The sequence below is a fragment of the Geotrypetes seraphini genome, chromosome 8, assembly GCF_902459505.1.
Source record: "Geotrypetes seraphini chromosome 8, aGeoSer1.1, whole genome shotgun sequence".
Taxonomy (NCBI): Eukaryota; Metazoa; Chordata; class Amphibia; order Gymnophiona; family Dermophiidae; genus Geotrypetes; species Geotrypetes seraphini.
Window position 1 is genome coordinate 91,745,396 of NC_047091.1, and position 24,590 is coordinate 91,769,985.

At 45.6% G+C, this 24,590-nt stretch overlaps 1 protein-coding gene across 2 annotated transcripts in view; it reads left to right on the forward strand.

The window, feature by feature from the left end:
- The window catches only part of ACSBG2 (acyl-CoA synthetase bubblegum family member 2), a 201,334-nt gene extending 177,132 nt beyond the window's left edge, over positions 1-24,202 (forward strand). Inside the window, exons 14-15 of one of the 2 annotated variants that reach the window (XM_033956698.1) lie at positions 2,739-2,985; positions 22,823-22,941. In XM_033956698.1, coding sequence (XP_033812589.1) covers positions 2,739-2,985; positions 22,823-22,941 — 366 coding nt within the window. Of the gene's footprint in view, positions 1-2,738; positions 2,986-22,822 lie in introns of both variants that reach the window. The other variant, XM_033956696.1, reaches the window with a different exon arrangement.
- The last annotated feature ends 388 nt before the right edge of the window (positions 24,203-24,590 follow it).

Genomic DNA, 24,590 nt, shown 5'->3' on the forward strand with positions numbered 1-24,590 from the left:
ATTGAAATGTTTAAAAAATATCTTATTGAAATTTTGAAATTTTCTCCTGACGGTATACCACCTGTTAATAAGATTTATTACCTACCATTAAAAAGAAGACCAGGGGTGGACTTAGATTCTGAACAAGTTAATTTGAATAATCAATGAGTTAAATGTATCTGATCTATTAGAATCAACAGTATCTGAATTATCGGAAAGAATGACTTAGTTTCGTTAGGTTTTGAACAAGACATAAATGCTATTTTTCGTATATATTTTCGTTCTACACATTTTTGTTCTATGTGAAAAAAGTTTATATATACCCTGACGTAGCAAGACAGAAACAGGAACATAGGAAACTGTTTCTTGTAATGAGACTTAAACTGTCTCTTTAGGTGCTACATTTCTTTTAGCCTACCCCTGCAAATGCCTTGTTAAATATCTAGGGGTTAAATATGTGTTTTATTCTCCTGAACAACTCCAAGCTTTCTTGCATTTGAAGAAGTTGACCACAGGAAATGTTTAGTGTAGTTATGGTGAACAGCAGTTAGGAAAAGGGATTCTTAAGAATGCTGTTAAGTCTTTCTTATGATTGTTTAATTACATGAATAATAAGTTTCTCTTCACTTATCGTAATTCCTCCCCTATAGATTGAGGTCTAAAGTGCTATTGATTGTTTCCTTTAATGTATAAAGATTTTTTTTTCTTTATTTTTGTACTTAATTCCAAGTAGTATTACTGTAACAAGAGTTAATTCTTGTAATTTAATTTTGAAAATTGATAAATAAAAAAAAGAATATATATAAACAAAGAAAAACACTATCTCCCCCCTCCCTCCCCTGTTACCCTACAGGCTAAAGGACCTAGCCAAAGGCAAATCCAATCCCTATGCCTTGCCGAAGAGAGAAAGCAACATCTGCAGCACTTGGCCTAATAATATTTTTAGTCCAGTGTTCGGAAGAATAAATGTATCCAGTCAGGGATAATTCAACAGGTTCACAAATGTTCAAATTGAAGCCAATTATAGATCAGATTTTTGGTGCATTAAACATTTCTTACTACCTTCCACCCATTGCCATTTGGGATGAGTTTTCAGCGCAAGCAAAGCCATAGATGGTGTTGCGTCCCCCCACTCCTTCAATGCCATCCAAAATTTGTTTCGCTTTGTCACAAGTTTTAATAGAAAATAATTTCCCTGATAATAAAAGGACAATGCAAAAGGATATCTCCACTTGTATTTAATATTGTTAGATCATAGATACTGAGTCACTGGTCTGAGATCATGTTGATGTTTCAGAGTTTCTGCTGCCAAATCTTGGTAAACTTCTATGGAATAAGAATCCCAAACCAGATTATTCCTAGCGTGGACTTTGTTTTAATTATAGACTCGTTAAGTTAAATTCAGAAAAACATGCAATGATATCATTTGCCACATTAGACCGGGTTTTGCCCAGGGCACAATGCACTTGATCAATTTTAATCCGGTCAAGCGCCAAAGGCACCCCTTCTTCTGCTAAAATGTGGGCCACTAGATTTTTTAACAACTTCTTTTGCATTAGCGTACTCAGGCATTTCAGGCAGTCCCCTAAAGCGTAAGTTAGGTCTTCTACTCTAATTTTCCAGATCTTCCAATTTGTCTGCTAGGTCCACCTGAGTGGACACAACTCTTTTCATTGTATTGCAAAGCACTGTCATTGTTGATTGCTGTTTCTCCAACTGCACTTTGGTCTCTTCAACTCGGGCCCCTAGGTTTTTAATTTCCGTCGCAAGAGATGTTAATTCAGAATGAATGGCTCCCAAGTCTGTGCGAATCTCCTGCATCCACAACCAAATCTCATCCAGAGCTTCCTGTGGCAGGGACTCCATATTATCCATCATTGCTCTATTAAGAGCTGCACGTGGTTGCGTTCCCTGCTGTGCCATTTTGAGTCCCTGTGATTGCTGCTGTTGCTATCCCGGGTGAAAAGCGTATTCTTGCAATTTCTTACAAGTGCCCACATCAGACATCATCATTAATGGGTATACCACAGGATATCCAAGGTATACTTCTATAAGAGAACCTCTGCACTCGATCCAAACTCTGGAAAAGCTTAGTTTATTGCTGGGCCAACAAGGCGCTCCATGTTCAGGCAGCCATTCAGAGCACTGATGTCACTTCCTCCACATAATACTTTTAAAAGACATAGGAAAAATGATTTTTTTCCACTCAATGCATAGAAGTTCTAGAACTTGTTGCCACAGGATGTGGTAAAAGCAATTAATTTAGCTGTGTTTGTAAAAGGTTCAGACAGGTTTCTGGAAGTAAAGTCCATAAACTGTTAAGGTAGACCTGGGGAAAGCCACTGCTTATTCCTGGAGGGAATCTTGCTATTTTGTAGGATTCTGCCAGGTACTTGTGACTTGGAGTAGCTATTGTTGGAAACAGAATATGGGCTGGACTTTTGGTCTGACTGAATATGGCATATCTTCTTTTCTTATGGATTCAATATATGTGACTGTTTCACAAAGAAGGATTGGTGTGAGGGGGTGAGGTTTGTCACCCTCCATATCATTACAAACGCAAATGAATTGTGGTCACTTCTCAATTAAATACTCATAAGTGTAATTGATCATAGTTTAATTTCCTCCACTCCATTAACACCAAAGTCTGTTTAAGATTTTTAATTGCGGTATTGGCACTTATTTAAATGTCTTGGTTTTTTCCATTATGCTATCTGATTAAATCATTTCAAGGTCTTTTTCTTTTCTTTTTGGCTTAGTGCAACGTTAATGGAGAGACTGGAGAACCAGAAGATGATCTGACTCCAGAAAGCATCGAAATTTGTCAGAAACTAGGCAGCAAAGCTATGAAAGTCTCTGATATCGTTGGTGGCAAAGACAAACCTGTATATGCTTTTATTCAGGAAGGAATCAATATGATAAATGAAAAAGCTACCTCAAATGCACAGAAAATTCAGAAGTGGGTCATTTTAGAACAAGATTTTTCCATTTCTGGAGGAGAACTAGGTAAGTGCTTTGGATTGTTCCAAATTATACTGCAAGCATTTTCAAAGCTTAATATATCTCTGGCCTTGCTGTACATTGGGGGAGGGCGGGAAGGTTTCTTAAAAGGAAGCAGAACTTTCATTAACATGTGTTTGCTTGCTATCTGTTTACTTCAAACAATTTTATTTATGACAACCAAATAACAAACCCCTCTTTGTTAATAGTAAATAAATTATATATGCAAATAAACTAAAACAGTTACATAAACATATGGCAAATGATAGATTTAAGTCATAGACTCGACACGGTCCGTGTTTTGGCTATGGTGCCTGCATCAAGAGTCCCAAATGATGAAAAACAAACCACTAATGAAATCCGAATGCTAAAAGATAAAACAAACCATAAATGGCATCCAAATTTGGGATGACAGCTGCTATCTCAAGAAGAGAATATGAAATTTGAAAAAGTTGAAGAAGCCACACTGGCAAAATGGGTCCCGTAGGATTGCATTAAGTGCTAATTTGTTACAGCAGAGTTTCAAACAGCATGGGAAAGATTTTTTTTATCTTCTTTTGGAATCAGTTCAACAACAACCTCTATAAACTCAAGCTAAGAGGCTTTATTTTTTTTTGTAACAGTGTAGTTGTCACATTAGTGAGTGTGTTACTTTGTTTCTGAATGATGCCTGCCTATCTACTCAAACAATAATGTTATTGTTATAACAGCGGAAGCTGGAGCGGCCCGCTTACCCCATGCATACCATTTCAACATTAATTACCAATCCCACCCGCACACCAATGAGACACATAGACCTGAGTGGAAAAAACCTGGCCGCAGCCCTGTTTATTGAAAACATATTTAAATACAATTTACATATATTAAACCACATATATTAAACATCCTTAACTAACATTTTCCTGATTAAACCGCCACAATGGAACCCACCATTGTGACCCCTGATCCCGAGCTACCGACATAGATGAAAATGGCCCCCGACCCTGCCATCTAAGCAAGAGTCCGAGGGGTGGCATGTCCCCACATGCCCCATTGTCCAGGGTCATCCGACCCACCGGCACGGCTCCCAGCCGGCCTACCACTCATCCCATGATGAGACCAGCCGCCAGTAGCTCGGGATACCGCCACGGGCCTGCAACTCGTTGCAGGCCCCCCCAACAATGAACAGAGCTGCGGTTAGAGGTCGAGCACTCGTTCACAACAAGAAGCAAAATCGTCTAACAATAGATCCCACCCAATGTCTGAAAGATGCACTCTATCCCTGTAAAACAACCCGGAACAAGAGACATCAACCCAAGAGTGCTTAATCTGTAATCCCCCTCTCGATTCGACCCACCGACCGATCTGACGGTTCACCTTAATGAGCCCTCTGGTCCACCTGCGCGACACCAACCGCTTGGGGCGCGGTATAATGTCAGACCAAACAATCCGAGCAGCAGGAAACCAACCCCGAATCACCCCGAGATCATCGATTACAGTGTCAATTAAACATTTCCCGCTAAAAGAGTCAACATCGTTGCCCCCAAGATGAAGCAGCAACAGATCCGGACGCCGAGCACGATGTCGAAGGTCATCAAGAAGAGGCAGCAGCTGATGCCAACGCATGCCTCGCTGACCCCACCACGAGACGTAGACTCCGCGCCGACGAAGGCCCAAGTGTTGACCGCACGGTCTGACCACCGCACGCTCCCCCGCCCAATGGACGAAGGAGTGCCCGATGATCCAAACCGACAGTAATCGCTGAACAGCATCTGCAAAGCAAAACTCAGCAGTCACGCACAGCACATGTTCCCGTAAACCCATGGGTTAGTAACAGACAGCCATGCAGTGAACCAGAGCAACCCACCCCAATGCAATCACCCCCCAACACCAATAGCTGTATACCCCATCAACTCCGGCTCCCCCGCTGTGACCCTGTCAGGCCGGAACCCGCCGGACGAATGTAACCACGATAAGCCGTGGACGACCAACGGCCAATCTGTTGAATAGCCGCAGCAGGCACTCCCGCCTCAAAAGCACTAGTAGCCGCACCGATACGGAAGGAGTGGGTGCCGTAGCGCGCCGGCTCCTCACCACACCGACTCAGAGCCCGTCGCAAGACCGCTAAAAATTGATATCGCGTGAGCCGAGCCCCATCTACATGGATCAACAAGGCCAGATCTAAAGGAGGACGAACCGCCATATAGGCATCCAGGGACAGGACGGGGCACGAAGCACAACCCGCCACACGGTGTAGAACCACCATGCGTCCCCTGCCCAGCTGGTCCGACTTAGAACGGGCGATAAAAAGGCGCACCGAACTCTGATCCATCCGAACTTGACTAAACTGGAGACCCCTTGAACCCATGCCGTCCGCTGGGTGAACTAGCAATTCCCCCACTCGCAAGGCTCCGAAAAAGGCCAAGGAAAAGGCTGCCCGGAACAAACAGGCTTCAAAGGCTGAACTCGCTACCACCGGCAATACCTCAAGAAGACGGGATAGCAAGGCATGCGTGACCGGCAGCCGAGAATCGGGCAGCCGCGGAGCCACCCTACCCCAGGCCGCCAGCATCCGGCGGGGCAGAAAACCTGACGCAGGGCATGACCAACCAAAGGCCTTACAAAAAAAAAGCAAAACCCGCTAAGTGTGCAGCCGCCGCACTACGGGAATAGCCCTCCAGATGAGAACCGGCCAGGAAATCAGCTAGCAATACCTCAGATACTGGGCCTGGTACCCAACCCCGGGCGCACAGGAATCCGAACACAGTCGAGAAACCCCGATTGTACCGGGTCCACGTGGAAGGAGCTACCGACTGCTGCAACATTCGCCAGATCCGCTCACCACCAGGTCCCACAAACGCTCTGGCATCGGAGACCCTTCCGCCTTCGCTGCCGGGGCCAGCTCTCGAAACTGCAAAAATTGAAAACGAGAGAGAGCGTCAGCCAGCCTGTTCTGAACGCCTGGTACGTGACGAGCCCTAATGTACAAGTTAAGGCGTAAACAACGCAGAATAAGCTCTCGCATCACAGCATTCACCTGCAAACATCTGGCAGCCTGCCGATTCACAACTGCTACCACTCCCATGTTGTCACACCAGAAAACGACTCGCCTATTCCTCAACTTTTCCGGCCATAAGTCACACGCCACCAACAAGGGGAAAAGCTCGAGCAAGGTCACATTGCGGGTAACGCCAGCCCGCCGCCAACTCTCCGGCCACGCCGCAGCGCACCAGTCTCCTTGACAATAAAGACCGAAACCCACACCACCGGCCGCATCCGATTGCAGGTCAAGATCTAAACTGGAAACGTCTGGGAACTGGATCGGAAGAGACCCATTAAAATGAGTGAGGAACAACGACCACATCTGCAAATCCGCCCGGATCCCAGCAGTGATACGAACAAAGTGACGACGATCAAGAACACCTGACGTTGCAGCCGCCAAACGACGGGAAAAAGCCCGACCCATAGGCAGGACCCGACAAGCAAAATTAAGGGCCCCTAACAAAGACTGAACGACCCGCAACGTAGGCATTCGAGTACCCCGTACCAAGTTGATCAAAGACAGCAACTGACGTACCTTGCACTGAGGAAGCCGAGTCACCATGGACAGCGAGTCGATTTCAATGCCCAAAAAGGTGAGAGATGAAATAGGCCCCTCAGATTTATCCGCAGCTAATGGGACTCCAAATTCCGCAGCTAGGCGCTCAAACGTAGTCTTAAGCAGTTCACAATCTTCCGAACCCGCCCCCCCCACGAAAAGAAAATCATCTAAGTAGTGAACTACCGACACCTTCCCCGCTCGCCGCACAGTAACCCAATGGAGGAACGAACTAAATAACTCGAAAAAGGCGCATGATATCGAGCAACCCATCGGCAGACACCTATCAAAATAGAATGCACCTTCGAACCGAAACCCCAGTAAAGGATAGGAGGACGGATGAACCGGCAGCAACCGGAATGCCGATTCAATGTCAACTTTGGCTAACAAGGCTCCACGGCCAGCAATGCGCACCAACTGTAAAGCACTATCGAAAGAAGCATATCGAACCGAACAGATGTCACGAGGAATGCCATCGTTCACTGAGTGCCCCACAGGTCTGGATAAATTATGGATCAAACGGTATTTACCAGGCTCCTTTTTAGGAATGATTGCTAACGGAGACAACACCATCACCGGGAATGGGCGCTCCCGAAAGGGACCTGCAACCCTCCCCCGGTCGAGTTCCTCACGCAACTTCCGCCTCACCACCTCCCGCAACTGAGATACAGAAGACGCGTTAGAAGCCTGCACGTTAGATTGAGGCAACGAACAAGGAATTACAAAACCCTCGCGGAATCCCTTAGCTAAAACCCCTGCCGCCCTAACATCCCTGTATTGGTCCAACCAAGGCTGCATGACATCCACCCGGACCGGAGTGGGCAACCCCTGAACCCCCGAGTCACTTGGCTGGGGCGGAAGGCGCCCCAACTCCTCTCTTGGGGCATTTGAGCGCCGAGTGCGCTTGTCCACACGAGGAACAGGCATGACGGAAGCGGCATTCCGGAAAGGAACAGGACGATTTATTAAAAAGCCAACAGACGCCTGGGCCACCCCCCGCCCCAGGACCTCCCGGGGGACGAAAGGAACGAGCTACCACAGGGAAAGGAGACCCCGGCTTACCCGAAGCACTCGGAACAGACCCACCGGGTTTCGCCATATGCGTCAACCACAAATTGATGTCTTGTGTGCCCCAAGACATGTGCCTGTTCTCCTCCATCTTATCCCGAAACGCTTCATCATAATTAAGCCACGCCCACCCACCGAACCGCTGATAAGCATCCAGAATGGAGTCCCCATAGGCCAGCAGAAGACCATAGTCCTGAGGACGCTCTCGCCCCCAGACACTGGCTAACCTCAGGAACGCACGCGTCCAGTTCAAGACATTGCGAGACACCAACCCCACCTTCGGCTTCCCTACCGCCTTCTTAGTTTTCTTCTTACGTCCGCGCACCCGACCCTCTAAAAGCTGAAAAACATCAATACAAGCACGCTTCCTAATCTTACGACGCAGGGACCGCGGAACCTTTTCCCACAATTCCGATAGCGCCACGAGGGCAGGGGCCCCCCGATCGTCACCTTCCTGTGCTTGCCCCGCACCCGCAACCCGCTTCAGTGATTCCGACGAAGAAGACGACGTCGAAGAAGAAGAAGAGGAGGTTAAAGAAGACGAAGAGGACGAAGAAGAAGCCCTAGCCCTACGGCCCTTCTTACTCTTCCCCTTCCCCTTTCCCCTCCCCTTCCTCCCTTTGCCCCCGCACCCAGCCACAAGGGCCATGTTACCCGTGGTCCTGTCGCTGTCAATCCTGCGTCCGGCAACCTCCGCTCCAGGAGTGGCGCCTTCCGAAGCAACCACCATCGCCGAACTTCCACGATCTACTCGCTCCGGCTCCTCGACTCTCGGCTGATGAGCAGCAGCCTGTCCGGTGCTCGATACGGTCGCCGCAGACGTTCCGGCACTGCTCTCCCGTCCAGCGATGACCTCCTGGGGGAAAAAATCCAAAGAGGGGCCAGCAACCTGCACGGTATGAGGGTATGTTAGCCCCAGATTCCTAGCCCCCGGCTGTTGCTCACCCATCCCCTCAAAACCTCTCGGGCCACCACCTACCATAGCCCCAGCACCCCAAGGCGGAGGCATAACAGCTCCAGGAAGCGGAGGCGGACCCACTGCCCAGGGAACCGAACCCCAAGGAGCCCCCCAAGGCCCAGACAACCAAGGCGGCCACCAACCAGGGGAGCTGACCGGGAACCCCTGGCCCGTCCCCGACGTAGACGGGAGGGCCGGAGGATCAAACAACCCCCTCGCTACAGATTCTCCCCCCCTTATGGAAGAAGCCGCCTCCCCCCCTTGGTCTAAACCGGATCCATCCCCGGCCATCCCGACGGCATCCAGCACAGCCACCGGCAAGCTGGATGCTGCAGGAACCCCAGCCGAAGGAGGGCCCACGACCCCCCCGAAGGCCCCTGCGGGAGTTACCCGTAACCCGGCCCCACACTGAGACGCCCCACGGCTCCTCCCCCTGACCACCGGCCTCCTGCCACCGCCCCTGCGGGTCGACCCCGCGCCAACAGTCAGAGCCGGCACCACCCCTGCAACCTCCAGCGCTATCGCCGTTCGGGCTGCCGAACGGGAGCGCCTTGGAGGCAAAGATCTACCCCTCCCAGCCGCATTACTCACCGGCTCCGGGTCCGCTTCGTCTAACGAATCTCCGGCCATAAGGGACAGCTCGCAGGGATCTAAGGAGTCGTCGATGCACTGAGCAGCCATCCCGCGAATACAAGGCACCGCACCGGTAGGGTGTTAAAACCTTAAGGCTCCTTCGGACCGGAATCGATAACGACTTTCCAGGCAGATGAGAAGAGGTAACACGCCACGTGGTAGGCCCAGACCGCCCGACTCCGCCGATAACGCCAAAAGCTGCCTCGGAGGACCGGAAACCGTTACGGTCCTCCGAGCCCTCAGCTTATATACCCCCCCACCCACGCAACCCTGCGGCCCCAATTTAACCTATAGGAGGTCCCTCCCATGGTGGGAAAGACCTCCTCCCTTCTTAAAATATTTTCTGCCTACCTGCCCCCTCCTATCTATCATCCCGACGGAGGGCAACGCGGGCCCCCAGCTCCGCGTTAGAGCCGCCCGTCGAGACAGGCTCTCGGGCTTTTTATTTAAAGTTCACTAGGATTTTATCTCTGCTGGTTTTCAAGTTAGCTGTTTTTGAAGTCTGCTAAGATATACTATTTGACTTATTCATCAAAGGCTTTAAAATGTTGATAATTTTTAATGAAATAATTAAGAATAATTTAAGATATTGAGATAAGTAGTTGCATAGTAACACTTTTCAAAAAATTAAAAAATAAGGTTTTTAAGGATCATGAAAGATACCCCTATCCAAATGTTACCAACAGACCTACGATTGGTCGGTGGTATGGATGTCTGAGTTCCTGTTTTCCTTCCAAAAAAAAGGTTTGTATGGTCATGCATGTTTCAAGCAGCTGAGTAGTTTTTGCCTTTCCCATGTATACCCAAGACCAATCCCTGACCCAATAAAATACCCCCGCGTGTAACTGAGTAGTTTGATTCAATACCCTCCCCAAATAGCTCGTTACTCTCCTCCAAAAGGCAGCAATAGGGCCACACCTCCAGAAAGCATGCGACAAAGAATTTGGTTCCAGAGAACACTTCAAGCACTAAGCAGACTCAAGGAATCCCATACGATAGTCTATTTTGAGATCCGTAGGCTCGAAAAGCAATCTGTATTGACATTGTCAGTTCTGCCAAAGAGACACAATACAGGATGGCTCGTATCCAAGTGAAAAAATCTTTAGGTAAAATCAAATAAGCCAAGTCAGCACTCCATCATGCAGCCAAATCAGAAAGATCTTTCAAGGGGAGGGCCTGGGAAAGCTGTCTATGAAAATGAGAGGAGAAGGGATATCAGGGGGTACATCAAACAGATCCTAAATAATGTGAGCCACCCCCAAAAACAGCAAAGCCACAGGTAAGGAGCGCATGTAATGTTGAAGCTGAAAATATGCAAATTGATCTTCCCACTTCACCGAGGGACCCCAAATCGAATTCAAACTATCTAAGTGGCCCCCCTCTGTGAGAGCATGCTGCAAAAGGGTCAATCCCCTATTCCTCCACCTCCCAAAAGTAGGGTTATCCATGCCCAGACTAAAGCTCCCATTTCCACCTAAGGGAAGCAGGCAACTATTAGAAGTCAAAAATATTTTTCCAAGGTGCCAGGGTTTGCCACAACCCTCTCAAGGAACGAATCATTGAGCATAACCTAAGATGGTCAGGTAGTTCCTTATTCCGAGCCTTCAAAATATAGAATAGATGCAGAGGGGCACTATATGCACATTCCATAGACAATGGAGAAAAAATATCGATCTCCCCAATCCAGTCTCCAAAATATCTCATCAAGCAGGCCATATTATATATCTGGCAGCCCCAAACCCCCTCTCCTCCAATCCCCCAGCATCAAGGAAATCTGCATCCTTGTCTGTCTACCACCTTAACAGAAATACCAGACCAAAGCATACAATTAGCCACATCTTTAGACAATAAGTACATCGGAAGAGTTGAAGGCACTGCTAAACCTCCAATGTATTTAAATGACCATACACCGACAACCCAATTGCTGTATATAATATAGGTTTAATAAGAATAAACAAAAGACAGCTTACATCAGGGGTCTCAAAGTCCCTTCTTGAGGGCTGCAATCCAGTCGGGTTTTCAGTATTTCCCCAATGAATATGCATGAGATCTATGTGCATGCACTGCTTTCAATGCATATTCATTGAGGAAATCCTGAAAACCTGACTGGATTGTGGACCTCAAGAAGGGACTTTGAGATCGCTGGCTTACATTGATGCATCCAAATAGGATATAACAACATCAGTTAGGCAGGGATCTCAAAGTCCCTCCTTGAGAGCCGCAATCCAGTCAGGTTTTCAGGATTTCCCCAATGAATATGCACATAGATCTCATGCATATTCATTGGGGAAATCCTGAAAACCCGACTGGATTGCGGCCCTCAAGGAGGGTGATGCTGATGGAATTGGTGTGCAAGGAAAGGGAGAGAGAGACATAAGGGGAAAAGATACTGGATGGACTTGGGTTGGAGGAAAAGAAAGGGGGCAGATGCTGATGAAAGCGGCGGGAAGGGAGAGGAGAGAGTGAAATGCCAGACCATGGGGGTGTGGGAGAGGGAAGGAAAAGGAGATGGATGCCAGACCAATGGGGTTGAAGGGAGAGATGGAAGAGGGAGGCATATAGTTTCTGGAAGTGGCATAGAAGGAGAGAAGATACCATATAGAAGGGGCAGACAGCGGATGAAAGGAAAAGAGTGACAAGAAGATGAGGAAAGCAGAAACCAGAGAAGACAAAGATAGAAAAATTTTCTTTCTTTTTTTTGCTTTTGGGGACATGTGTCACTGTTTCTGTGATATTGCTTTAGGGGACATGCGTCACTGTTTCTGTGATATTGCATTGTATGCAGAGTCCAGCTTCTTGGTGGTTCAGTTTTACCTTTGTCTACGTATTTCTATTTTATCTCCCCTTTTACAAAACTAGAGCATTTTTTAGTGCTGGCCGTAGTGGTAACAGCTCTGATGCTCAGAATTCTATAAGCGTCTTGAGATGTTACCACCGTGGCTAAAAACCGCACTACAGTTTTGTAAAAGGGGGAGGGGTTAGTTTGTGATTAAGGATGTAAGACAACTTGAAGCGGTCCAGAGGAAGGTGATGAAAATTACATAACATAACATGGAATTTCTAGACCATATAACCATAGAATTCAATGCAGTTTACAAAATTTGCATAATAAGAAAGGAAGAAATCAATATGAATCTAATCAACATAGTGTTTTTGAAAAAAGATAAGTCTTCAGTTGTTTTCTGAAATCTAGGTAAGAATGAGATGTAAATAGCAGCTGTCGAAAGACATCATAGAAACATGATGGCAGATAAAGGCCAAATGGTCCATCTAGTCTGCCCATCCGCAGTAACCATTATCTATTTCTCTCTCCAAGAGATCCCATGTGCCTATCCCAGGCTCTTTTGAATTCAGACACAGTTTCTTTCTCCACCACCTCTACTGGGAGCTGTTCCCTGCATCTACCATCCTTCCTGTAAAAAAGTATTTCCTTAGATTACTCCGGAGCTTCTCACCTCTTAACTTCATCCTATGCCCTCTCATTGCAGAGTTTCCTTTCAAATTAAAGAGACTCGACTCGTGCGCATTCACATTACGTGGGTATTTAAACGTCTCTTATCATATCTCCCCTCTCCCACCTTTACATATTCCATACTAGGCAAAGGTGTTTTCTGTTGGGATTGACTGTACAGGATTGGTCTGTACTAGTCTGGCTTGTTTAGTTTTACAATGGGTGTATTGATGTTGTATTGCTCACTGCAGTATGTAAGATGCTACCTTTTCCTAGATACACTCTAGTGTAATGTGTGGATTGTTACTAAAAATCATGTTTTTCATACAAATGAGGGGGGGGGTCAAAAAATTATGGGCCCCGGGTGTGTCATATGCTAGGTATGCCACTGTGCAGGGGTTTTGCTTAAAAAAAAATAACACACTTATGATATCAGTGTCTTCCCTCTCTCACTATGTGCTACTAATTAAAAATAATAAATAGTAATACCATTGAAAGGCAGCAGCGAGAAGGGGACGGTGGTTGCTGTGCGGGGCAGGAGGAGGCAGTGGCAGGAACGGTGCAGTTCTGCGGGCTGCTCTGGGGAGGACTGGATTATAAAGGGAATCCTGCAGTGGTGCCTTTGGCTGCTTACAGCCCAGAGATCGAGGCGAACTGCAGGTTAGCGAGGCTCTGCCCAGGGATCATGTCACAGGATCCGGGGAGGGCAGGAGCCGCAGGCAGCTAGGTGCTTCTCCTGTCTGGGGAATGCTGACTGCAGACGGGGTGGTGGACAGGGATGTCGTGTTTAACATAGTAAATGACGGCAGATAAAGACCTGAATGGTCCATCCAGTCTGCCCATAAACTATAACCATTAAAAAATATATGATTAGATTAACTTGTCTCTTCTTTGATATTTCTGGGCCGTATACTGTAAAGTTTGGTATTGTCCTAGGTTCCAAATGCTCACTCCAGTCTATCCAGCTATCCCGTTGTTTGCAGGACATCTACCGGAAAGTCTGGCCAGTAACATCCTCATGTTCCATATTAGAGGAGTTCACATTGATGCCCACCCCAGCCCATCCTACACCGAATCACCATATATGGAACACAGACCGTGTAGGTGTGTTCAATACTGGCCTTAGTTCTAACAGTAGGATCTGGATAGGCCCTGCTGTCCGCCTATATACTCATCCCCCTTCCGCAACCCTCATGACCTTCCCCCACTACCCCCCTTCTATCACAAAAACACACTACTTTTTTTATGATGGTAAAAATTAGCCTTAGTTCAGTTTATTAAATCATAACACATTAACATATCTTAACTTCAATTAACATAACCAGAGAGCTCCTCCCGAGCTACCAAATTACATCATTCATTGCCCTCGACCCCGCCACCTCAGCAAGTGTCAGAGGGGTGGCATGCCCTCATGCCCCTTTTATCCAGGTCTCCTGACCCACCAGGCAGGGCACCCCGCCGACCCACCGCTCATCACCTGATGAGCCCCAATGACCCAGTAGCTCGGGATATCCGCACCCCGACTTACCCTCCACTGCATAAATCAACAGGCGGGCGGGTGAGAAAAGCCGCCTTGGAGGACCCTCGAAGGAGCCGAGTTCTCCAAGTTCCCATCCTTAAAAAACCTCACCCCCGCTCTCCCTGGCCTTCCCACCAATTAATTTAAAACTCTCCTACAAGGCAGGCCCACCACCCAATCCTTGTATCACTTCTCCACATCCCCCCCGCCCCCTAACAACCCTGGCGATGAGCGACACGAGGGCCAACCAGCCCCGTGTTGCTTTCGACCCATTGACACGGGGGTCTCGGGCTCCCATTTTACTTTACATCCTTTATTTTCTAATTAGAGATCCTCAATTTTTATCCCATGCCTTTTTGAATTCCATCACCATTTTCCTCTCCACCACTTCCCTCTGTAGGGCATTCCAAGCATTTATCACTCTCTCTGTGAAGAAGAATTTCCTAACATTACTCCTAAGTCTTCTTCCCTGTAACCTCAAATTATGTACTCTAGTTTTACTATTTGGTGTTTGGACCCTGAGCTCTCTGTTTTTCTTTTTGCTCACTCTCTAGTGCAGTGATCACAACATCGAAGTTTACTCTGCATCAGAGCGCTCCTGCTTGTGCTTGCTGGCGTCAAGTTTTCCCTGAGCGGGGATCGCAAACTTTGCGGCTCTGCTCTCCCTCAATGGGCTAGGAGTTTTGCAATCCATATCATAGGTGTGTTTGGCTTGGATCAGTGCAAAGTTTTTTTCCCTTTTCTACCTGTCGGCTCCAGTGCACCTCCCTTCTCTGTGGTAAAGCAGCTCAAGATTTCTATGGCTTTTAACCGATTGCCTTGTTGTTTTGTTGCAAATTAACATACATGGAGAGGAACGTACTAGAGGAGTTACATATTTGGTTGTTTATACATACATATGGGTTACAGTTGGGCGACATAGAGTGAGGCAGTTGAGAGGAGTTCCAAACTTGGTTATTAATATAGACTTCTGTTCCAGATAGTACTACTGCTTTACAATACATTTGAACACTTTTATATACATATGGAAAGGGTTCAGCTTTAAAGTCCTGAGCAAGTAGGTAGGAAGGGAAGGAAGGGGGGATTTGATCAGAGATGTTTGGGGCTTGCATAGAACTAAAACTGCACTGGTATGTACATTTTTGTTGTTTGTTTTGAATTTTAAAATAAAATTAAAAAAAAAAAAGAAATACAGGTGGAAATAAAGAAGTAATTAAGAAAACAGGTAAATGAATGGGGGCGGGGCAGGGGGCATGGCATGGGTGGGGCATGGCTAAGGGACCCAGTGTACTTGTGTGCCTAGGGGCCCTCGAAGAATTAATCCTGCCCTGGTTTTATGTATGGTAGTAATTGGAGGGGGGGGTTGTCATGTGTGGTAGTAATGGGAGGGGGGATATTGGGGGGGGGGAGGATGCAGAGAGGGAGGGGATCAGGGGCCTCCTCGATTTCTGTCCTGGGTCCCAGCATGTCTAAAACCAGCTCTGACCCCCCCATCGCCACAGTGGTACAGGGTAGCAACTGCAAATGACTTATACTGTAATAGTTTTGAAAGGATTTTTCATATAAATTAGAGGCGTATATATTTACTAATACCATCTATTGTCTATTTATGGGTAATATGGGCGATCACATACCGGCCCTATCTGCTAGCACAGAGAGTTTTTTGCAAGTGAAGCCCCCTTTCTCACCAGGATGATTACTCCAACTTTCTTATTAGGGAAATGACTTTCTATATAGTCACCCACTCACCATCTACAAAGTTTCCTAAGCTCGGAGGCACTCAAGTGGGTCTCCTGCAACAAGGCCAAGTGAACCTTGTGTCTATTTAACATTTGCAGAATCTTACTCCGTTTAATGGGGGGACTCAGTGCCTCCCACATTCCAAGATATAATTTTCAACATAATCACAAGCAGTGTTCCCTCTAAGCGGGCGGGTGTTGTGAGCAAACTTTTTTCACTGTGAGCTAAAAATATCGGGCGCCAGCAAGTTATGAGCCAAATAAATATGTTGTCAAAGTTGCTGATACATGAGGACGAGGTATTCAAAGGAATTTTAGGCCTACACGCTAAATTAAATAACGTTAAATAATATTTTTAAGAACACAGAAATTGTAGGGATGAAATGATATCTTAATAAATGTTTTACAACAAATGTAGTTATGTCTGTTACATCCATATGTGTAAACTGTAAATTAAAAACAGTCCAGAAGACAATACGTTTGATGCTTTCAATTTCTAGACCAGTGTTTTTCAACCTTTTTTGGGCAAAGGCACACTTGTTTCATGAAAAAAATCACGAGGCACACCACCATTAGAAAATGTTAAAAAATTTAACTCTCTGCCTATATTGACTATATATAAAGTAATTCTCTTGAATAGGAATCAAATAAACACAAAGAAAGTATTTTATAATTACTTTATTATGAAATAAAAATTATAAAATACTTTATTCAGTGCGAAACCTGGGCCTGTTTGGCTGAACACAAAGCTGATATTCTGGCTGGAATGGAAGAAAGACACACACGTAGCTCTTCGTCAACAGCTCTCAGTCTCTCTCTGTATTTGGTTTTTATAGCATACAAAAATAGACAAATATACCCTCCATCCTTTTTATTAAACCACAATAGCAGTTTTTAGCGCAGGGAGCTGCGCTGAATGCCCAGCACTGCTCTTGACGCTCATAGGCTCCCTGCGCTAAAAACCACTATTGCGGTTTAGTAAAAGGGGACCATATTGTAAAATATAGACAGCAGATATAAATTCAGAACTGTGCATAGTAAGTGAAGGGAAGTTTTCATCTCTGGGAATTTACCCAGTTAACTATTAAGTTATTTGGGCAAATTCCTTTGAAAACTGTGGTAATACTGCCTCCACTTTGCTAAATTTAAAATAAAATCATTTTTCCTACCTTGTCTGGTGATTTCTGGTTGCACTTTCTTCTTCTGACTGTGCATCCAATCTTTCTTCCCTTCTATCAGCCTGTATGCTTTCTCTCCTCCACACCTCATTCCCTCCCCCAACTTTTTCTTCCTCTCTCCCTGACCTTTCTTTCTTTTTTTCTGTTTCTCTTCTTTCCTTCTGTTTCCCTGCCTGCCCCCTTTCTTTCTTTCTCCCAGCCTCCTGTCCAGCAGTAACTCTCTTCCCTTCCTCCCCTCCCAGAAGCATCTCTCCTTCTTCTCCCTCTCCAGTAGCAGCTGTCCCTTTTTTTATCTTGCCCAGCAGCTTCCCAGATTCCTTTCCCTCCTCCCCTCTCAGAAGCATCTCTCCGTCTCCTTCTCCCTCTCCAGTAGCAGCTGTCCTTTTTTTTCCTGGCCCAGCAGCTTCCCAGATTCCTTTCCCTCCTCCCCTCCCAGAAGCATCTCTCCTTCTTCTCCCTTTCCAGTAGCAGCTGTCCCTTTTTTTATCTTGCCCAGCAGCTTCCCAGACTGATAGTGGTTTTCTCCCCTCCCAGCAGCTCTTCTTATTTCCCAGCGCAGCGATTCACGAAGGCAGCCTCGGGTCCTTTGTTGGGTCGCGCCGCCTCTGAGGAAAGAGGAAGTTGCATCATCAGAGGCAGCCGCGACTCAGCAAAAGCCCCGAGGCTGCCTTCGTGAATCGCTGCGCTGGGAAGTAAAGGAGAGCTGCAGAGAGGGGAGAAAGCCACTGTCGGAGGCTCCCCAAGATCTCTCCGGCCCAGCGCACGCTTCCGATGCTGATCTTGCCGGTCCTGCGCGGACCGGCAGGAAGTTCAAATGAGTCAATCTTGCCGGTCCTGCGCGGACCGGCAAAAATTTCCTGCGGACCGATACCAGTCCGCGGACCGGCGGTTGAAGAACTGTGGATTAGATCGCCAAGACAAAGTGAGTCCTGGGTGATCGACTCACTTTGCCTTGGCGAGCTACTGGCGCCCCTGCCTCGGGCCCCCTGTAAGCTCCGGGCCCGGCGGCCCTGCGGCACACCAGGCAACATCTCGCGGCACACTAGTGTGTGCGCTGTGACGAGAAACTTGTGCGCTGCGATGTAATATTTTGTGCGCCAGCGCACGCCAGCGCAGCTTAGCGGGAACACTGATCACAAGTATTCAAGCATGTCAGGTTACACAGATCTTTCTGCCAGAAGGGTAGCCCAGCCTCCACCTATCCAGATAGTGCCGCAGAAAAACGTAAAAATAATAAAATCATAAAAAGAAAAGCAATAAAGAAGAATAAACCAAACCAAGCACTCCACACACTCTCAAAGGCCGTGCACTCCTTTGCAACCCCCCTACCACAGCACACTCCAATCCTCCCCTCCCTTTCCCATCCCCAAAGCTATAAAAGCGAGCTGGTTACTTCAATACCAACTTCCCCCCCCCCCCAAAAAAAAAAAACAAACAGTAAATATATGTGTCCAGATTGGAACTAAAACTGCCATATGCCTCCGCTGTTGTCGCAAGATAAACCAGATCAGGCCAAGTCCGGGGCAAGAGCCAAGGGTCTGGTCCCACCAAAATCACTCAAGGAGGCCAAACCCTAGGCCGCAGCACACCCAGCCACGCTAGGGTCATGACATCAGTGCCCCCTATACTGCAAAGATGACAAACAAAGCTGCAGGCCTTCAGGTTGATGGGGATGAATTGGGAAGAGTGTTAATAAAATCCTGAGCTTGACGAACCTCCTCAAATAAATGATTTTTGCCAGCCACTTGTATTTGAAGACATGCAGGGCATAGTAAGGCAAACTTTATCTTTCTCCCCACCACGGTGGTACAAAATGGTGAAAACTCTGTCCTCGCAGCTGCTAATTTGGTGGAATAGTCCTAAAAGCATAAAAGTTTCCGCCCTTCAAAGCAGAGTGACAACCCTATACGTAGAGCTCTCAGAACAGCTTGTTTATGGGTGAAATGTAGCATATGGAAAATTACTGCCCGAGGGTTAGACCCTGCCACTCGAGGAGGGCCCACCCGATGGTCTCTTTCAATATGCACGGGTCCCAAAGATTCCTCAAAGTGCAATTGAGCCATGAACCACTCTTTCAAATGATGCGGAAGGCCCCCCTCGTTTGATGTTTCAGGTATGCCAATCAGGTGGAAATTGTTCTGCCTCGAGCGATTTTCGAGGTCCTCAATTACTCAAGTCGCTGTTGTATCTTTTATGTCGGTCACTCCATCGAGTTCTGCTTATCTTCAAGATCATTCACTTGCTGTTGCAAGTGATTCATCTTCTAAATCCATGCTGTCTAGCCTTTCTTGGGCTGCCTTGGTTCTATCTTAGATCTCCTGCAATTTTTTGTCTAGGGCAACTTCTACCGCTGCTGTAACTTCTGCCGTTATTCGACTGTCTAGGCTGAGCAGATGGTAAGGCATGGCTGGCGTGGAGGACTGCACCATCTTGTTCTCCAGGGGCTGTGTTTTCTCCCGATCCTTCCTTTGCACCTTAGATGCCAACAGGCACCGAGCACACCGTACCTGCTGCCCAGTCAGTGCAGGATGACTTAAAGCTGCTCTTAACAGCGATAAGGCAGTCAAAAGCTGATGATCTGGAAGGTTAAATTGCCGATTTTAATGGGAGAAGTGAGCACCACGTTGCAGCTTCTGCATTCCTTCATGGAACTATGTAACCTCTTTGCTTGCTATCAGTTTAAAATACATTGTGAACCGAAAAACATACACTAAAATATTTGTCATATCTTCCACACAACTCGGCCAATTATGAAATTCAGTGTCATGTACTGAATGAAGTTGATGTAAATATTTCCCACCACACCACAATACTAGCTTGTGAAAATAAATTGCGAACTGAATGAAAACACATACAGTATTAAAAAAAAAAAAAAAAAAGTCAAAAAGTAATGTTTCAGTTAAGTAGATGTTCAAAGTGAGCTCTCTTTGCATGAAGACACGACCTCAGCCTTGGCCACCACTGATCTATGGACTTGTCAATGAGTCTATGGGCTCTGCTTCAGCCCAAACAGAGATGAGGTGCTGTTTAAGGTCTTAGAAGTTAGATATTACTATCTAGTAGACACGTTCCAGTATCAACCTCCAGATCTGGTAGTCAACTGGGTTTAGGTCTGGTGAATTTGCAGGCTAGAGATCTGGGGTCTCTCAATGTAGCAGTTCTACAGTGTCCGTTGCCTGATGTGCTGGGGCATTGACTTGATGAAGATAGTCTCCCAACATGCAATGGATCACTGGTAACAACTTCTGCATCAAGAGGATATCCTGGTAGTATGCACTGTAGATCTTAACCTCAGGATCAATGAAGAACGGATCTGTGAATCTGAGCTTCAAAATTGCAACAAAACCATGACTGACTGGCTGAAGGTTGGGCTGGTCCGTAGTAAGCGTTTAGTATTAACCTCACGCTTCAGTGCTGTTGAAGGCATGTACAGGTGATCATTCTGTGTATTAATCAGTGGCACTAGTGTAAATATCTTTTCATCTGTAAACCAGATGAAGCTGATGCTGTGTTCCGGGTACTTGGTCAAAAGCTGCTTGCACCATTTCAGGCAAGTCTTTGTTGTGTAAAGTTAACTCTTGGTCATGATGCTTTTTAAAACACTTTAATTTCAGATTGTCCTGAATTATCCTAACCACAGTTGTCTGGCTTATTCCTGCTTCTCTTGCTAGATGGCAAGTTTGTTCTGTATTTTTGCAGCATGTCATTCTGGCTCAGTACAAGATTGCATACAACATCAATGTGCTCTTGTTTGCAAATTGAGTATGGTTGTCCGCTGCCTGGCTTATGATCCACAGTGCCCATTGCTGGGATCTTGTGTACCAGCACATCAAAAGCCATTTTTATTCCAACCTTTCTGTGGGGATTTTTTCAACAAATGGACTGCTGTAACCTTTTAGTAATGTCGTTCTTTATCAGAATTCAGTCTTCTGCAGTAAAAACCATTTTGATACAGAGACTGTTTACAAACTATAATCTGCTTCTGCGCATATCCCAAAGCAACAATTCATCTTCACAAGATAGTGGTGGTACAGTGGGAAACATATACAACATTTTACATCAATTTCATTCAGGACATGACATGACACGACACACTAAATTTCATAAGAATTGGCCGAGTTCTGTGGAAGATAAAACAAATGTTTTGGTGTGGTTTTTTTCGGTTCACAGTGAGGTTAAGAATGAAAGGAAATCTTCTCAAACTATTTGACTTCTATATTTCATACTATGGGGGCCCTTTTACCAAGCTGTAGTAGGTACAAACTCATGCTTATCAAAGCTTAAAATGGTATACCATGGGGCACACTGACAAATCCAGATTGATGGATTATGTCCATCGACCAGCAGTGGGAGATAGAGTATACTGAGGATCCAGGGAGCGTACCATCCTATATAGCATACAAGTTAGTGTTCTCTATCTCTAGCAGGCAAATGGATGGATTTCATAGCTCCTGGCTTAGTCTAGTTTAGGATATGGTTTTGACATGGGGTACACTCTGACTCTAGTTCGCTGGTTCAGTTGAGCGAGGAGATCAGGCAGGCTGGATACCTGTTTTGGGCATAGCTGGTGGTGCCAGTTCCCTGCCTGTCCCCCATTACCCTTCTCTGTTAGCTCTTGTCTTCCTTCCTCAAAAAAAAAAGTATTAAACCCAGCTGGAGACTGAGCTTATTCTTATTATTTTTCCCTCCTGAGGTGAGAAATCTCATTGTGGAAGCGGCTTGGCAGGAAACAGGTCCATCTCTGTAAAGCTGCTAGATGCGAGTACTTGTTGCCTTTTTTTGTTCCTGGTCATCCGGGGCTGTTTGGGGGCATAAGGAGCATTGTCTGTAGGTCTGGTACCGTTAAAGTGAGTCTCCCTGACATGTGGCTGTGGGTTTGGTGCACTTGGGGGGGGGGGGGGGGGGGGGGGAACACGAACCGGCATGCTACTCAGGAGGGATTCAAGCCACTGCCAATTTAATGAACCGATGGCTACCAAGTTGATGAAATGCTCCCTCTTTGGGAAGCAGCGTCGGTTGCCTGCATCAGTTGTGCTGCGGGTCTGGACACACCGAGCACATCATCCTGCATACAAGTCAGTGTTCTCTATCTCTGCCTACTGTTAGATGGACATAACCCATCTGTGTGAATTTGTCTGCTGTGACTGAGATAAAATTATCGGGTAAAGCCTAATTTTATGTTTGGCCAAGAGGGTGTGTCTCAGGGATAGATAGTAGGTGGGTCGGTGCTAATCGGACCATAAATTTTAGCTACAGTAAATGAATCTTGCCTTGATGAATGAAATTAATTGCCTGGGACAGGCGTCCTATACAGAATCCAGGCCTTAATGTACAGTACTGCATGTGTCTGGTAGCGCTATAGAAATTAGTAGTAGTAGTAATACTCTGCTGATTTGTATCCTTCTTTTCTGGAAAATTAGACATTAATTCAAGTTGTGTAGTCAAACCAAGTAGGCTAGTGGTATATTATGCTTAACTGTTAACACCACAACATATGAACTACAAGAAAAACTATTTTGGATTTTGCAGATTTGGAATGTTAGATCAGTGCTTGATATCTATCCATTATAGCACATTCATGGCATGTAATCAGAAAAATGGTCCAAGCAGCCAGTTATGTTTCACCTTTCATCCAAGATCTGGATTATTTTAGAATAGCAACAATGTTTCAGCAATAATTATCCATAAACATATTAATGGTTCCTTTTTTTTTTTTTTAGGTCCAACACTGAAATTGAAGAGACCTGTTGTATTAAAGATGTACAAGGACCAAATCGATAGATTTTACATGGATGCAGAGACCCCTACAACCCTAGAAAATATACACCCACCAAAGTAATCTATTCTGTTCAGGATGTTTCCAGACAAATATATTGTTCAGTCTATGTTTTGTGTGCCTAAAATGGAGTGATTTTTTTTTTTAATGTTGTTGCGCAGATGGTTAAACAGAATACTGGACATTTCTCAGGGGCTTGGCTTGTGAAATACAGTGTAGAGTGAATATTGTTTTGAACTAGATTTTATTTTTATACCTTTATTTACAGCTAATCAGAGCATTGTTCATACATGCAATTGTGCCATTTTAATGTGTATTTTACTTGAGCTGGCCATTGTACTGAGGCTGTATTATGAGCTAACATCACATGCTCTAATATGGAACTCCATACCTGCTGCACTGCTGCTGTTCTTAGATACTATATTAGTGAAATATCTCGATCATTAAATACTTAGGACATGCTCCTTCCACATATTCACTACTATAAATATTGTAGTATGTGCTTATTTTGAATAGGTTAGTGTAACAATTCAGCATTTTTGTTATTATAAATGAGAAATTTAATTTATTTGGTTTTCATTAAAACCTTTTATGGATGAAGCAGGGTAAGGTGTTCTGATCTGAATATGTAAGCAGGAAACAAGTTATGCAGTTTCCTATTTGGAATTTTTATTTAGGGATAGGGAGGCTAGAAAAGCTAATTAAAAATACTTTTCTCAGTTTAAAGACTTAGGTTTCTGCTCCTGGGGTGAAAGTCCAGATTTTTACATAATGACAATCCTAAGGTGCAAATAGTTTGCCTTATCTTTCTAATGATGCAGGCTTAAATTGAAGAGCAAACAACCCAGACTAAAAATGCACAGGCTTTTGGATAGTAGTAATCAAATTAAAAATATTTAATAGTTAGACCAAACACTGTTTTCAGTGTTACTGTTCAATTAACATCTCAGTTCTAATCAAAAGGAAAACTTTTTGTTTGGGTGGTGTCACCACTGAGAACACTTTTCTGTGCTCTTTTTCAACATGCATACATAAAACTGTCAAATTGTGTTCAAATTGAAAATAGAAACATGATGGCAGATAAAGGCCAAATGGCCCATCCAGTCTGCCCATCCACAACATCCACTATCAGCTCCGCCTATACCTAAGAGATCTCACATGCCTGTTCCATACTATCTTGAATTCAGATACAGTCTTCATTACACCACCTCCATCAGTAGACTATTCCACCATCTTACATTACTCCTGATACCATCACCTCTTAACTTCATCCTATGCCCTCTCCTTCCGGAGTTTTCCTTCATTTGAAAAAGACTCGCCTGTACTTTAAGGCCACAGAGATATTTAAATGTGTATCATATTCCCTCTTTCCCATCTTTCCTCCAGAGTATACATATTAAGGTCTCCAAGTCTGTCCCCATACGATTTATGACAAAGACCACTATTACCAATTTTGTAGTAGCCCTCTGGACTGACTCCATCCTATTTATATCTTTTTTAAAGGTGGGGTCTCCAAAATTGCACACAATATTCCAAATGGGCCCTCACCAGAGACTTAAACAGCATTATCACCTCTCTTTTCCTACTGGCCGTTTCTCTCCTTATGCACCCAAGCATTCTCCTGGCTTTGACCGTCACCTTTTCTACTTGTTTTGCCACCCTGAGCTCATCAGACGCAATCACCCCCAAGTCCTGCTCTTTTAAACGCACAC